Genomic DNA, 16,442 nt, shown 5'->3' on the forward strand with positions numbered 1-16,442 from the left:
TCATGCCATTGTTGATTCCTCTGACAAACATGATGATTTTTAACAAGAGCAGTCCATGGCCCAGTTGCCTTGGGCTAGACTTTGACTTAATAAAAACAACAACAACAACAATAATAAATAAATAATTTTAGTTGCCCCATAACAAATTGTATTCTGGGTGATTCACAGTGACTTGACAGGTCATTGACATCTTTGCAGTGCAAGCAGAACAATCTTTCTTTTGACCCATGTGTTTCCTGCTTGAAATTTTTATACTATTTCAAGGATGGATTTCCTGCAGTTTTGTGTGGGCTGTTGAAGCTTGTCCTGGGAACTCTTGCTCTCTGTGTGTGCGTGCACATGCTTGCATGAGTCATCGTAAGCATACGTTAATTGCTAGCTCCTATAGCAGCAGAGAGAAATTTGAAAATGTGAGAATCGGAGCAATGAAGCAACTAAGGTGTTTTAGTCTGTTGATTTTCAACTCAAGGTTTTTTTTGCAGGGTATGTATATGGAACATATCTGAATTTTCCCAGAACTAGCTCCCATTCAAGGCTGTTGATAGTAAGTAAGTTTATTGCTGTAACTACAGTTCATAACACACACATTAAAGCATAATAAAATGACATAAAACATATTGGAAGAAGAAAATCTGCCAGGGAGGCAGTTGGACCCTTATATGATGAGGGTGTGAAAGGAGTTATTAAGGAGGATAAGGAGATTGCAGAGAAGCTGAATGAGTTCTTTGCATCTGTTTTCACGGCAGAGGATACTGACCATATACTCACTCTAGAACTGAGCTTCTCAGGCTTGGAGGCTGAAGAACTGGGCCAATTTGAGGTGACGAGAAAGGATGTTTTCACATGGGGCTTTTAAAGCCTTTTAGCTCACATCTCCGGAATGGAGGGTGTGCTTTCACATATCGGGCAGATTTACCCCAAAGTCCCTATGAGCTATCGGGGAGCACTTCATATACAATTCAGGTTTTTTGCTGCCCATTAGAGTGGGTAAACTTATATTGGAGTAAAAAAATACACTTTTTGTGTCAGGTTTTTTGGACAACTTTTGAGTTCGCAGTAAAGTTTCCCAGAAAACCTAAGGTAAAGCCTGCTGTGTGGAGAGCTCCCTGGTGAAGTTAAGTAGGTACTGTGAAGTGGATCTGTTTTTCTTAGATACCAAAGCAAACATGACTTGTCCCCTAAGCTATGCAGAGTCTGCCCTGGTTGCCTATGAAAGGGAGACTAGAAGTGTGAGCACTCTAAGCACCCTCAGGGGATGGAGCCTCTCTGGGAAGAGCAGAAGGTTTCAAGTTCCCTCCCTGGCATCTCCAAGATAGGGCTGAGAGAGATTCCTGCTTGCAGCCTTGGAGAAGCCGCTGACAGGGATAGACCAGGGATTCTCAACGTTGGGTCCCCAGATGTTACTGGACTTCAACTCCCATAATCTCCAACCAAAGGCCACTGGGGCTGGGGATTATGGGAGTTGAAGTCCAATAATATCTGGGGACCCAACGTTGAGAATCCATGGTGTAGACAATACTGAGCTAGATAGACCAATGGTCTGACTCAGTATACGGCAGCTTCCTGTGTTCCTAGGGAGAACTGTAAATGTTGGACCAAACCAGCATCTTGGCTAGCATCTTGCTCAAGGAAGCAATCACGGAGTTTCCCCCTACCCCAGGACTTAAGTTCCCCGAGTGAAAGCAGAGAGTACATTTGCAGAATATGAGATAGTGTTTTCTGCCTACTGATTCCCCTCTTGGTAGTGCCAATAGCATGATTTAACTAGATGCTCTTTTGTTCTGGAAGGTTGTCAAGTTTCTTAAAATATTTTAGCAGTATCAGATGGACTCTTAACAGAGATTAAGGGCTGTCCCGCCTCAATTCTTCGATGCGCAGCAGCAAGGGTGCCCAGGAGAAGGCCCAGAATTTTCCTCAGGCAATTATTCTTGACGATTTCTAATTTCTCTCTCACTTTCACATTCTACCCCCAAATCTCCGCCCCATATAAAAGTCGTGGAATTACTTTGCCCTGAAATATTTTGACTGGAGGAGCTATTAATTGACACCCCACCCACCCCCGCTGGAGGAGAAGAATTTTAAAATAATCCCCACTATATGTTGTGTGGTTAATAGGGCTGCATTAACCAACTGAGAGCCAGTGTGGTGTAGTGGTTAGAGTGCTGGACTAGGACCGGGGAGACCCCAGTTCAAATCCCCATTCAGCCATGAGACTTGCTGGGTGACTCGGCCAGTCACTTCTCTCTCAGCCTAACCTACTTCACAGGGATGTTGTGAGGAGAAACATAATTATGTAGTATACCACTCTGGGCTCCTTGAAGGAAAAGTGGGATATAAAATGTAATAAATAACTAAAGTTAAGATGGACTGACCAAGATAAAGCTTTCTGAAAGGAGACACACAAATATTTGAAGGAGAGGCATTATTCTGTTTGCTGAGTGTTGTCTGTCTGTATTTGATTCTACTAGTACCAAAAACTAAAACTTTTCTTTTGTCATAGTTGATCCTAAACTTCTCCTCCTTGCAGTAATCTGTACACCGCCTGGAGATTTCTATATCAGGCGGTATAGAAATACAATTAATAATAATAATAAATAATTTGCCAATCTGACAAGCATTTTTCTAAGCCCAAACTCAACAGAGGATATAAGTGCCATATCATGAGCATCCATCAGGATCAAGACTTTGTGCCCATTAAGTGAGGGGGAGAAGAATTTCTGAGACTCCATGGCCTGTACTATACCATTGATATAAATATTATATAAAAAGGAACCAATAGACAGCCCTGTTTGACTCCTCTGTATGTTGATATAATAATCATGTAATGTTGTAACTGTGTGTTCCCTAGGTGGTATTTTGTCATTGGTGACATGTTAGTCCTGCACCAGAGGGCCAAACTGCATGAGCTCTTAGCAAATCTGTGTCTTTGGAAGCATCTGCAGGGACCTTAATGGCCAGATCAGGGCCATGTGCTGGGGGAGAGGGAGGGTTAATCTTCCTCCCCTCATGCCTTTCCCCCCAACTAAAATTCTTGCCCTCTTGAAGTTGGTTCTTGCCCTGCAGGGGCAACTCACAAATACATATCTGTATCTCTCCACCCCCCCAGGTCCATATAACAGTTTTATCCCCTTTCCCAGCATCCAGACTGCTGCTGCTCTCTGGCTTTTAACTTAAAAACCAAAGCAGACTGCTCACAGATTTCCCAATGTATCATCCAGTTTGACCCTGAAACATGCCAGTTAGCTGGTTCATGATCTAGCTGCATTGTGGTTGTTCATTCTAAACAAGTTGTTTACCCTCCCCCCGCCCCTTCGTTGTGGCATATCTTTGTAGCACTGCAGATTGAAGATGTTTTTTCAGGCTAACTTTATTTTTCAGATCAATGCTAAAAGCAAAAATGAAACCCTTCTGCAAGTGCTATAAGCATGTCAGCACTGTGATGTTTCTCAGAAATTCAAAATGTTTTGCAGCTGTGCTTTTGAAGAAATAATGCGTTTTTAATAGGAATCGGTTAAAATCCATTTGGACTTCTGATGACTGAGGAGGAGGAATGGCTTTTGCCCCCTCCTGCTTGCATTCAGATTGAAATGTATGATTTGTCTCTTTTACTAATCCAGACCAGCATAAGCTGCTTCTGAGAGATTACAAATAATATGGTGGGTGCATTAATCTTGGTTGCTTGGTGGATGTTGACAACCTATTTTTAAATTGGACAATAAGACTGTAGTCTCAGTGTAGGGCTGGATGTACTAAGATCCTGTTCCTGTTTTGTCATCTGCATGAAATTGCGGGAGAGGTTGGAGAGAGGTAACAAAAATATGCTGATAACCCAGGTCTGTTTATTCCCCTCTTGCAGCTGAGCCAGGTTAGACGGTACCTCTAAATGTCTGCCTGAAGTCAGTAATGGTCTGGGTGAGAGTGAATGGTCCAAACCTTGGAGACGGCTATGGCAGTGGCTCATTGGCTTGAGAGGTTCTGCCTGTCCTGGATGGGATCACAATCCTCTTAAAGGAATATGTGTGGTGAACATGACATCATTGCCATCGGTTCTAAAGTTTGGCTAGCTTGACATAGCTATTTTTGTTTTGGAAAAGGCAAAATTCTTTTTTGGAAATTCTGTTCTACTGTTTGCCTCTAAGGCTTCACAACTGTCTTTTGAAAATGGACTTACCTGTATATACTCGAGTATAAGCTGAATTTTTCAGCACCCAAAATGTGCTGAAAAAATTAGCCTTGGCTTATACTCGAGTCATCTATCTGCCCGTGCTAAAATGTCCCCCTGTAATAAAGTACATACTGATCACAGTGGGCTCCATTCGTCCCGCTGCTCCAGTACTACTCACCAGTAGCTGCTGCATTTCACACCCTAGACTTATACTCGAGTCAATCAGTTTTTTTGTTTCTTAGGTAAAATTAGGTACCTCGGCTTATATTCGGATCGGCTTATGCTCGAGTATATACGGTATAACTTCTGGAAACTTGTAAATATGCAAGTGTGTATTTTGTCTCTCCTAAATTTGTTAACTAGATTTAGAGGAACAAGAAAAGAGGTATCTTTGAATGCCTGAAGTTCCTGATATCCTAATTTATAAACCTAATGTTGCATATTACCCTAATCAGTCTGTGGATTTATCAAAATTATAGTTTTAGTATATTTTCTCTGACATTTAACATAATTCCAACACAGAACAGATAAACCAATAGCAAGAGGGGAAGGAAAATGTCAGTTCACAAGGTTGGAGGGAAAGAAATGTTGGCAGCAATCTTGTATATGAAGACTTACTTACATCATGTGTATATGTATTGGTATAGGCTGCCCATATATAGTCATCCCTTGCCAATCATAGTTTTAAGTATCCACGAATGGGAAATTGTGACTGGTCTTGCCAACCACGACCAGTGTTCTCTCTAATTTTTCTTATCTGTGTGCGGGATGAATTTTGTTCTGGGCAGCAGTATCAAGGCAGTGTGCGCACGCATGCATTCGGAATGGGGCCTTCCTGATTCAATCTGAGCGGGATCTAGAATTAACTGAGAAGACATCAAAACACTTGTGAGCATGTGCATGCCTTTGAGGGAACGCTGACCACGACCCAAGTATCCACAGTTGGTGAGACATTTTAGTGATTTTTAGGGTATTTTAGTGATTTGGGGGGTTCAGAGTTTCAGTCTGCTTCAGTTTGGTAACCCTTGCTGACTCCTGGTGACTCTTGATTATTTTAAGTGCATTTGAGTGATTTTGGGGAGTTCAAACAATTTCCAGTGGTTCAATCTGCTCATTCCTCTTGGTGGCTCCTGGTGATATTAAGGTGTGTTTTTTGGTGATTTTTAGCTATTTTTGAGCATTTCTTCCTTTATTTTGAGGTGTTTTTACAATCACAGTTCCCCTAACCTCCTGTCTCCCATTCATTCCTATGTCTCATGAACCACACATTTGCCAACCATGGGGTTTTGTAGGAATATAACCCTAACGGTTGATGAGGGATGACTGTAGATGAACAGGTGTCTAGTAGATACTGGCTTTATTTGATGTTCTACCACTTAACCCAGATGGCTTTATGGCCAAGTAAGGCTTTCAAAGTTAAAATCTTTCTTAATAATTTGTGCAAGAAACAAAAATGGTAACCAACCAGAGACGCTCTTGCAAAACTGATGCCACATGCTTTGTGCAACTTGCCTAGACAGAAGCCAGGTCAATGTGTTCTGGACCATCTGAAGTTGTTTTCAAGGGCAATATGGGCGGCCCTTGTTATCCGCGGGGGTGTTGTTCCCGCTGATTTCTTTAGATAATGGAAATGCAGATGACAGCACCATTGGTCAATGGCAATTGGGAGGTTAGGTTCCTGGAGGACAAAAAAGTAACAAAGAAGCAGGAAATGGTGAATAACATACCGTGCCATGCTCTGCAAGTCTCCAGCTGTCCAGCAATGTCTCCCCCCGCCAAACCCCCCAATTCTGCCATTTTTTCCATGAAAAATCACAAGGGAATTTTTTAAAAAAGAGCCACAGAATGGCTCTGTTAGCAAAATGGTGGCTGGAAATTGCCTCGGAGGTCATTTCTGGTCACCTAGGAGCTGTGGACAGGTGAATTATATCCTTTAATATCTACAAATAACGAGGTCAGGTCTCCATTGCTTGACTGCAGATACGCAAAACTGTGGATAAGGGCCACCTGTACCACATAAAGCACATTACAGCAGTCAAGCTGAGAGGTTACAGGAGCATGTGGAACAGTATTATTAAGGTCCTTGTTGCAGTTGGTGTACCAGTCAAAGCTAATAAAAAGCATTGCATAGCAGAAAGTAGGTTCCATTCATTCTGCTTAGAACTGATTGTGCATAAAAAGCATTCTGTCATATCAGCCCCCACTTACAGTCTAAATTACCCCTGCTCAAACACTAGTTTACCTCAGTGTCAACAAGGCCTATATATATATCACACCACACCAAAACACACCAAAAAGACACACCAAAAGCTGCCCTGAGGTGCATGTTGCAGTGGAGGACTGATAGTATTTGACCAAGTGCTCTTTCAGGGAGTTGTCCTCCTTTATGACTGATCTCTACCCCTGCTAACTGGACAAAGAGGCACATTCAAGTTGTGGTTCTCTAATATTTAGCTGTTCATATTCAGCCTCGGCATAGTGTCCTTCCTATGGCTGTTGCTAGTGTCCGCGGTGTGTTCTGTTTAGATTCTGAGCCCCTTTGGGGCAGGGAATCATCCTCTGTGGTGAGGTTTTTTGGATGGTGGTGGTGGTGGAATGTAAACCACTTTTAGAACTGCTTTGTTCTCAAATATACATACATATTTTTAATAATATCTGAGGAACCTCAGTTTTCTGAAACATAGCTTCAGAAGCACTGTTCTAGGTTAGACACATTTTATTTATTTATTTGGTACATTTATATACTGCCCTATACAAAAATTTCCCTGGGCGGTTCACAATATAAAACCATTAAAAAATTAATATAATTATGAACCCCACTGCCCATTGAGATCATCAGGAGAGGTCCATCTGCATTTGCCACCGGCTCATCTGGTGGCTACTCAGGGATGGGCCTTCTCCGTTGCTGCCCCGAAGCTTTGGAATGCGCTCCCTAGTGAAATAAGAGCCTCCCCATCTCTGATAACTTTTTAAAGGTCTTTAAAGACACATCTGTTCACTCAGGCTTTTTAACTGATACTGTTTTGATTGTCTTTAATGTTTTAGAGCATTGTTTTAAAAAATCTTTATATTGTTGTGTTTTAAATTTCTTGTTTTTGTTTTTAACTAATGTTTTAATGTTTTTATCTGTTGTAAACCGCCCAGAGACATAAGTTACTTAAAAAATATTTAAGTAAATAAATAATAAATAAAACAATTTAAAATACTATAAAAACTAAAAAAATCGAAGCTTTAAAACTATAAACTAAAAGCCATACTAAAGAGGTATGTTTTAGGTAAAGGTAAAGTGTGCCGTCAAGTTGACCTGGTGACCACAGAGCCCTGTGGTTGTCTTTGGTAGAATACAAGAGGGGTTTCCCATTGCCATCTTCCACGCAGTATGAGATTATGCCTCTCAGCATCTTCCTATATCGCTACAGCCCAATACAGGTGTTTCTAGGTCCTTCTTAAAAATACTCAGTGAAGGGGATCTCTAATTTCATTAGGAAGCACGTTCCAGAATCCCAGGGCAAATCTAGAAAAGGCCCGTTTTTGAGTCACCACCAACCAAGCCGGTGGCAACCGCAACTGGACCTCCCCAGATGATCTTACCAGGCAGTGGGGTTGATGAAGAAGAAGGTGTTCCTTAAATACCTTGTACCCAGACCATTTAGGGCTTTATAGGTAATAACCAGCACTTTGTATTTTGCTTGGAAACCTCTTGGGAGCCAGTGTAGTTCTTTTTAAAATAAGTGTAATATGATCTCTTCAGGCAACCCCAGATACCAACCTGGCTGCTGCATTCTATACTAACTGCAGTTTCTGAACTACATACAAAGGCAGCCCAATGTAGAGTGCATTGCAGTAGTCAATCCTGGATGTTACCAGCATATGCACCACTGTTTCAAGGTAGTTTATTTCCAGAAATGGACATAGCTGGCTACTGCCTCAACCTGAGAAATCAGGAAGAGGTTTGGGTCCAGAAGTACTCCCAGACTATGTACCTGCTCTTCCTGGGGGCAGTGCAACCCTGTCCAGAACAAGCAGATCTAAACCACCTCCTTAGTCTCGACCTCCCACAATGAGTACCTCCATCTTGATTGGATTCAGCCTCAGTTTGTTCTCCCTCATCCAGGCCATTACCTCCTCAAGGCAAGCATTTAGGGAGGTTAGGCCATTTCCTGATGAAGTTGACATGAAGAAATGGATTTGGGTGTTGTCAGCATACTGATAACACCCTGCACCAAATCCTCTGATGATCTCTCCCAGCAGTTTCATGTAGATGTTAAAAAGCATTGGAGACAGTATGGAGCCTTGTGGGACTCTATACCGGAGCTCTTGTTCTGAAGAGCAACGTTCTCCAAGCAACACCATCTAGAACCTACCTGAGAGGTCGGAGCAGAACCACTGCAAATCCGTGCCTCCTGCTCCCAACCCCTTCAGGCGTCCCAGAAGGATACCATGGTCGATGGTATTGAAAGCCTCCCAGAGATCCAGAAGGATCAACAGAGTCACACTCCACCAATCAATTCCCAATTTGAGATCATCCAACAAGCTGACCAAGGCCGTCTCAACCTCATAGCCTGCCCGAAAGCCAGTTTGAAATGGATCCAGATAATTTACTTCCTCCAAGGTAGCCTGGAGCTGAGATGCCACCATTCTCTTAAATCACCTTACCAAACCATGGGAGGTTGGAGACAGGCCTATAGTTGCCTAATTCTGAGGGTTCCAATGCAGGCCTCTTCAAGAGTGGACAAGGAGGCATCTTGCTCTCCTTCAGAGAAACATTAATGATCTTAACAAGGCCCTCTCCAATAATATCACTGCTAGATCGTATAAGCCATGTTGGGCAAAGATCGAGAGAACAGATGGTAAGGCACAGTGTCCCAAGTATCTTGTCCACATCTTCGGGAGTCACAAACCGAAATTGAGCCAATTTAACCACACAAAAGGAGCTGCTGGACACCTCCAAAATAGACTCTGCAGTAACTGTGGCATCTAGTTCAGCTCGAATATGAGAGATTTTATCTGCAAAAAACTCATTAAAAATGTCACAATAGGCAACTGATGGATCCAAATACTCATTCAGGGGAGGAGGGGCAGCTCTCTCACAATCCTAGACAATTTCACTGGACATGAGCCTGCAGAAGCAATGTGGACAGAAAAGAACTGCTTCTTTGCTGCACGCATTGCCAGAGCATAGATCTTCAAATGTGCTCTGTGTTGTAATCTGTCAGATTTGAGCAGAGTCTTTCTCCACTTGTACTCGAGCCGTTTACCTTGCCACTTCAGCCACCATAACTCTTCTGAATACCAAGGGGCTAATTTAGAAGCAGGTCAGAGAGGGCACTTAGGAGCAATTATATCTATTGCCCTAGTGAGTTCATTATTCCAAGTCTGAACCAGGGCATCAAAAGAATCACTGGCAGAACCAACCTTAAAGCCTTCTAAGGCTTCTTGGAATCCTATGGGATCCAATAGCCCTTTTGGGTGGACCATCCTAATAGGTCCTTCACCCCTGCGGAGGAGGGTTGAGGCTGTAAATCCAACCTTAACTGGATGGTGGTCTGTCTGTCCATGACAATGAGGAAATCTCAACCCATGGAACTCCTTCCTGATCAGAGCAATAAACCAAATCGAGAGTGTGACCAACAATGTGTGTTGGTCCCAAAACCACCTGGGATACGCCCATAGTTGTCATGGCTGCTGTGGACTCCTGATCCTGAAAAATTGGTTACGAAGTGAACATTAAAGTCCCCCAGAACTACTAGTCTGGGAGACTCCAACACCACCTCTTCAATCATCAGCCAGCTCAAGGACTCTGTTGGGCAGCGGGTTGAATGGTACACGAATAGAAGGCCCAGTCGATCCTTGGTCTCCAGACATAGGTACACACATTCAATATAGGCCAATTCCCTAACAGGAACCCTGGTCTCTGTAATACATATGAAGTCAGCTCCATTATCCACAGTCAAATCATGGATGATTTCTGTTTTATTTTGAACGGACCTGGCATTACAGAGAAGCAAGGTGAGGTTCTGTGGGGGTTTGGTACTGCCCAAGGTCATAGAAACATAGGAAACTGCCATATACTGAGTCAGACCATTGGTCTATCTAGCTCAGTATTGTCTTCACTGACTGGCAGCGGCTTCTCCATGATTGCAGTCAGGAATCTTTCTCAGCCCTATCTTGGAGAAGACAGGGAGGGAACTTGAAACCTTCTGCTCTTCCCAGAGCGGCTTCATCCCCTGAGGGGAAGATCTTCCAGTGCTCACACATCGTCTCCCATTCAGATGCAACCAGGGCAGACCCTGCTTAGCTATGGGGACATCATGCTTGCTACCACAAGACCAGCTCTCCTCTCTCCAGTCATAGAACTGGCAAGGAAGCTGGAAGGGGTAACAGCTATTAAATTTCTGATTTCTCTTCTAGGGATGTGCACGGGCCAGTCCAGAGCCCATTCTAAGGGCCTCTGGGCCAGTCCGGCACTGGGGAGGGTGGATCTTTAAGGGCAGGGGAGAGTGTGCTTACCCCTCCTGCCACTTTCCCCCCTCCAACACTCCCCATTTTGTAAGCATTTGGGGCGGCAGGGTACCTTCCTGCCGTCCCTACCCCCGTTCCTCGCCAAATGGCTTCAAAAGCCTCAAGGTGCATGCTCATGTCATACATGCGCATCATGTCGTGCGTGTGCACATGTGCGACACACGGACATGATGTGTGTGACGTGTGCACGTGCAGTGAGGCTTTTGAAGCCATTTGGAGAGGAACGGTTGTAGGGTCGGCACAAAGGTACCTTGCCTCCCCAAATGCTTACAAAACGGGGAGTGCTGGAGGGGGGAAAGTGGCGGGAGGGGTAAGTACACCCTTAAAGATCCACCCTCCCCAGTGCCGGACCGCGGAGGTGCGGTTCCGTGCACACCACTACTCCCTTCCCCTGTAATGGCCTGCTATCCTGCAATCGCCGCACCTTCCTCTATTTCCCACCACCACTGGAATCACCCCAGCGACAGTGAACATGCTCCCTGCAACTCCAGGTTCACCAAAAACACATACCTGCATAGAGTCCAGCAAATAAACAGAGAAGTTTTCAAAGCAGCAGCGTAACTTGCCTCAGTCCTCTGTCCCACATTCTCTTCATATCCTTCAGTTCTGTTCCTCATAGTCCCCCCCACCCTTAAAAACAAAAAAACAAAATCTCTTGCATTGTTTCCTGATTTTCAGTTCTTCTGGAACTTAAGTGCATTCAAAAGCCACAGCCTGATGATAACTTGATTAGCCAAAATTACCCAAAGGTGAAAACTCGCTGCTCAAAACTTTGGCACTTTGGCCCTATAAAAGGTATTTCTGTGTTGACTGTTGGCTGGTTTTAATAGACCAACAACATGGCTATAAGTTTGCGAACTGAATACAATAAGTTACTGTATGTCTAATTCTGGTTTTGCCAGTTATATTGGGGCAAGGACATTTTAGCTCTGCCCTCACCAGTGTTCCTTCTAAGGTGTGTGCGCTCACAAGTTTTTCTTTTTTTTTTAATGTCTGCTCAGTTAATTTAGATCCCACTCAGGTTGAATCAGGAAGGCCCCACTCTGAATGCACGTGTGCACACACTGCCCTGATAGTGCCACCCAGAACAAAATTCATTCCACACACAGATGAAAACATTTAAAGAGAACACTGTCCCTCACCCACTGCAAATGTCATTCAGCTACTTCTCTGGTATTTGCAACTTCAGCAAGCATTGCCCATGCACGCTTAGAAGCATATTTTTGCCACTGCAGGAGCTAGAAACTTGTCTCTTATTTTTAAAAAACCGAGCTGGTCAGGAAACCCATTCTGGGCTTTTTCTGTTCTCCTGAAGAATCTCACAGCTCTGTGGTGTGTTTCCTCTCTCCTAGGTCAGTATTTTTAGCTGCTCATCTTGGAAATAGGTGAGATTGTACTATCGACTGTATTGGCAACAAAAATATCAGGAGACCTATAGTCATTTATCTTGTGCTGCCTTTGAATTCAGTGTAAGAAGCGGCAACAATGAAGCACTGTTAGTAAAGGACGTGCTGTTGGTAGCATAGTCACTTTTGCAGGGTCACAGGGCGGGTGGAAAGTCTGTCACTATTACAGAGTGAAGCAGGCACCACTTATACTGGGTCTTAGTACAAAGAGCCTTTTAACGCGATTAGGTAAGCATCTTTTGAGGGAATGAGTGCGTGTTTATTTCAGCCACAGAAAGAAGTGCAGTGCAGTACTCTTCCTAATTAAAAAACAATTATTTGGAATCCTCCCCCCCCCTCCCCTTTCGCTTTTAATTTCCGCTTTGCATGGATGCTCATAACAACTTGGGTTGCTTAAGGCTACATCGAGTTTGCTCAGTCAGCCAGAATAACCACTGACCAATCAGGTGGTTCTCTCATGAACGGAGCACAGCTCTGGAATTCATGACGAGGATTTGACCTGACAGTTTTACTGTCATGCAATGTGCAGAGGCTTAAAAGGAGAGGAAGGAGGAAGCAGACTCATCATCGGGGGAAGCTGTGCTGTCTCAGATTCTCTCCTCCCCACAAAGCCCTGAACGTTGTCCTAGAAGACACAAGGCCCTTGCCAGCACTAACAGCTGCTTCTGTCTTGCTCCACGACATAGATATGCTCATTCATTTCAATACACGCCAGTTTTTAAAGGCTTTATTGCTTAGTTTTTAAAAAGTAGAGCCACAATATCAGTGGTGTCGTGCTGAAGGGACAACCAGGGATGCAGTTGTGTATTCTTCCATCCCCCGCCCCCACTCCCTCCAGGGTCTGCCTTCGCTTTCTAAATGGAAATAATATGCTGTCCTTGCTATTCCAACAGTTTATTATATAATTGAACACTGGACTAAAATTAATTTTATTACCATTCTTCCTGTCTTCTGTTACAAGGCGTATCCTCCACCCTTTTTGGTTGACAATCTAGACTGCTCTTCTGGGTGAATAACCACAAGGTTCAAGCTCTGTAGGATTAGGAAACTATCTTTGACTTGTAAGGAACCCCCAACGTTATTGCATCTATCTAAGTTTGGTATATGATGATAGTTTTAGAAATGAGGCTCCATGCACCCATGCTTTGCTTTGGTCTTTGGACATTGGGCTGGGGAGGGATGCATCCAAGCAGACATTTTCAGGTGTGGTTTCCCTAATCACTTCCTAGATATGCCCCTGATTAATTTCTGCCTAAAGTCTTTATGGCTTACATGGCACAGATGTTAAGAGGGGCACATCAACTTGCAATTTCCATTCTTTTTAAAGTATGAGTGAAAAATGTAGAGCATCTTAACTCTCATCCTGAGCCAAAGGTTTTTGGATTACTGAATAAAATTATGTATGCAAAATTTTATTTTTATGCAAAATTATCCACGGAGAGTGGAGAGCAAGGCAAAAGATTTATATGATCTGAAGAGAAACCAGAGTATAGAGTGGAGAGCAAGTTTTTCTTCCTCTCAGTACTAGAACCAGTTGTCATCGCATGAAACTGACTACCAGGAAATTTAAGACCAACAAAAGGAAGTGCTTTTTCACACAGTGCAGAATTAATCTATGGCAGGGATCCTCAACGTTGGGCCCCCAGATGTTAGTGGACTTCAACTCCCATAATCCCCAGCCCCAGTGGCCTTTGGTTGGGGATTATGGGAGTTGAAGTCCAATAACATCTGGGGGCCCAACGTTGAGGATCCCTGATCTGTGGGATTCTCTGCCATGGGATGTGGTAATGGCCATCTGCTTGGATGGCTTTAAAAGGACAAATTCATGGAGTACAGATCTATCAGTGACTACTGGTGTTGATAGCTACAGGCTGCCTTCAGGCTTGAAGGCAGGATGCTTCTGAATACCAGTTGCAGGGGAGCAACCATGGGGGAGGGAGCATGCCTTCATCTCCTACTTGTGGGCTTCCTGGAGGCATCTAGTGGGACACTGTGGGAAACTGAATGCTGGTCCAGATGAGCCTAGGGCCTGATCTAGCAGGGATGTTCTTATGAATGAACTTGCTTGCTTATGTTGTAGAGGATAGGATCAGAACTAAAAACATTCTAAGCCATATTTAAAATGCAGCAGTAGGCATGCAGTTTTGGTGGAGGAGGGAAAGGGGGCATTCTTCCTAGAAAGGCATTTACTGGCTTGTTTTTTGTTTTGCCATCTCTCTCTTTTGGGCTGTGTGTGAAAATAGTTTGTCCTACAGAATCCTGGAAGGAAAAAATGTTTTTGATTTGAGTACTGTGAAGGGCTGAAATATAATGTACGTTTCTTAAACCAATTATTGCTGAAAGTATCAAAACCTAAAGACAGAAGCAGTAAAGACTTAGTTCTTTTGTGTGTGGATGAAACAACAGCAGTGGAAGAATTTCTGAGTTGAGTTCCTGAAATGCAAACTGATTCATCCTGGTTCGTTATGTACACACAAATTAAGAAGGTTACTACCATTATTTGTCATCTTCCTGAATGTTTTTGGTAAGCAAGCCAGAGAGCAGCTAAGCTCCGGTTGCTGCTGCTTTTCTGCTTGATTCTCCTTTATTTGAAACATGTCAGGAATGATGACCAGAAGTTATGTTTTTTTGGTTGTGGCAGGTGCTGTGCATATCTTAGTATTGTGCAAGCATGATGCAGGCTGGCATTCCAACATGCTGTGTGTGACACCTTGTAAAAATATGTGGTTATTTCTCTGCTGCTTTTTTTAAAAAGCAAAAACATTCCTATTTATAAACTGATGGCTGTTTCCTTCCAGGAGGGATAGCCCTTCTATGAGGCAGGTTGAGGCAGTCGGCTCCAGTATGAGTGTGGGGAGCGGCATGGGAGCACAAGTGCCAAGACCCTACCACCACAGGCACTACTTTGCCATCCTCAGCTAATGTCCTTCCTCACCTCACTTGGGCACAGTGTTCATTTTTTCTCTCCGCTCCCCACTAGAGCGTACTATGTGTCTAGGAATTTCCCTAGCAATTCCCCCCCTAGGTTCAAAACTAGGAAGTTTGAACCTAGGAAGTGGCAACAGTCTCAAACTGTGTTAAGAGAAGCAACGGCTGTTCCTATCATGGGTGTGTTTGTGCTTTAACTTGGCAAATAATGGAACTGAAAGACCAGAAACTGTGATAACTGGGTGTATACTATTGTTTGTTCCACTTTGTCACCACTTCCTATGTTTGAAACTAGGGATTTCCCTCAAATCCTGCCAAAATGAAGAGAACAGAAAGGAACACAAACTCTGGCAAAAGAAATGCAAGGTGGCAATAAGGGAGGAGAAAGGAGAGTTTGAGGAACATTTAGCTAAAAGCATCAAGAACAAAAGAACAAAAACTTCTTTAAATACATCAGAAGCAGGAAACCTGCCACGGAGGCCGTTGGACCATTAGGGAGTGGAAGGGATTTATTAAGGATGATATGGAGGTTGCAGAGAAGCTATATGAGTTCTTTGCATCTGTCTTAATGGCAGAGGATACTGAGCATATATCTGTTCCTGAACCAAACTTCTTAGGCACGGAGGCTAAAGAACTGAGTCATATAGAGGTGACAAGAGATGATCTTCTGAACTTTCTGAAAAAATCAAAAACTAGCAAATTGCCAGGGCCAGATGGCATCCATCCAAAAGTCCTTAAAGAACTGAAATGTGATATTGCAGACCTCCTTGCAAAAATATATAACTTATCCCTATAATCAGGTTCTGTACTGGAGGACTGGAAAGTAGCCAACGTAACACTGATGACACATCCAGGGGTGATCCTGGAAATTTACAGGCTGGTTACTTATCTATTCCAGGCAAATTGATGGAAAGCATTCTCAAAGATAAAATTGTAAACCACATAGAAGAACAGGAGAACTAGCATGGCTTCTGCAAAGGTAAATCTTGCCTCACTAACCTCTTGGAGTTCTTTGAGAGTGTCAGCAGGTGTGTGGATAAAGGTGATCTGGTTGATATCTGGACTTCCAAAAAGCCTTCAACAAAGTTCCTCATCAAAGACTCTTGAAAAAACTTAGCAGTCATGAGATAAGGGGACAAGTGCATGTGTGGATTGGTAACTGGTTGAAGGACAGGAAACAGAGGGTAGTTATAAATGGAGAGTTTTCGCAATGGAGGGAAGTAAGAAGTGGGGTCCTCCAGGGATCTGTACTCGGACCTGTGCTTTTTAATTTATTATAAATGATCTAGAACAGTGATTCTCAAACTTGGGTCCTCAGGTGTTATTGGACTTCAGCTCCCATAATCCCCAACCAAAGACCACTGAGGCTGGGGATTATGGGAGCTGAAGTCCAATAACACCTGAGGACCCAAGTTTGAGAA

The 16,442-nt window shown here is 43.4% G+C and overlaps 1 protein-coding gene across 12 annotated transcripts in view; it reads left to right on the forward strand.

Moving 5' to 3' along the window:
* The window catches only part of FAM169A (family with sequence similarity 169 member A), a 55,894-nt gene that overhangs the window by 12,835 nt on the left and 26,617 nt on the right, over positions 1 to 16,442 (forward strand). Inside the window, exon 1 of one of the 12 annotated variants that reach the window (XM_053299316.1) lies at positions 15,982 to 16,000. The exons of the other annotated variants lie outside the window; for them this stretch is intronic. Coding sequence (XP_053155291.1) covers positions 15,986 to 16,000 — 15 coding nt within the window. The 5' untranslated portion in view covers positions 15,982 to 15,985. Of the gene's footprint in view, positions 1 to 15,981; positions 16,001 to 16,442 lie in introns of those variants that run through there. 12 annotated transcript variants of the gene reach the window in all.

This window comes from Hemicordylus capensis, chromosome 2, assembly GCF_027244095.1.
Source record: "Hemicordylus capensis ecotype Gifberg chromosome 2, rHemCap1.1.pri, whole genome shotgun sequence".
In the NCBI taxonomy this organism is placed as follows: domain Eukaryota; kingdom Metazoa; phylum Chordata; class Lepidosauria; order Squamata; family Cordylidae; genus Hemicordylus; species Hemicordylus capensis.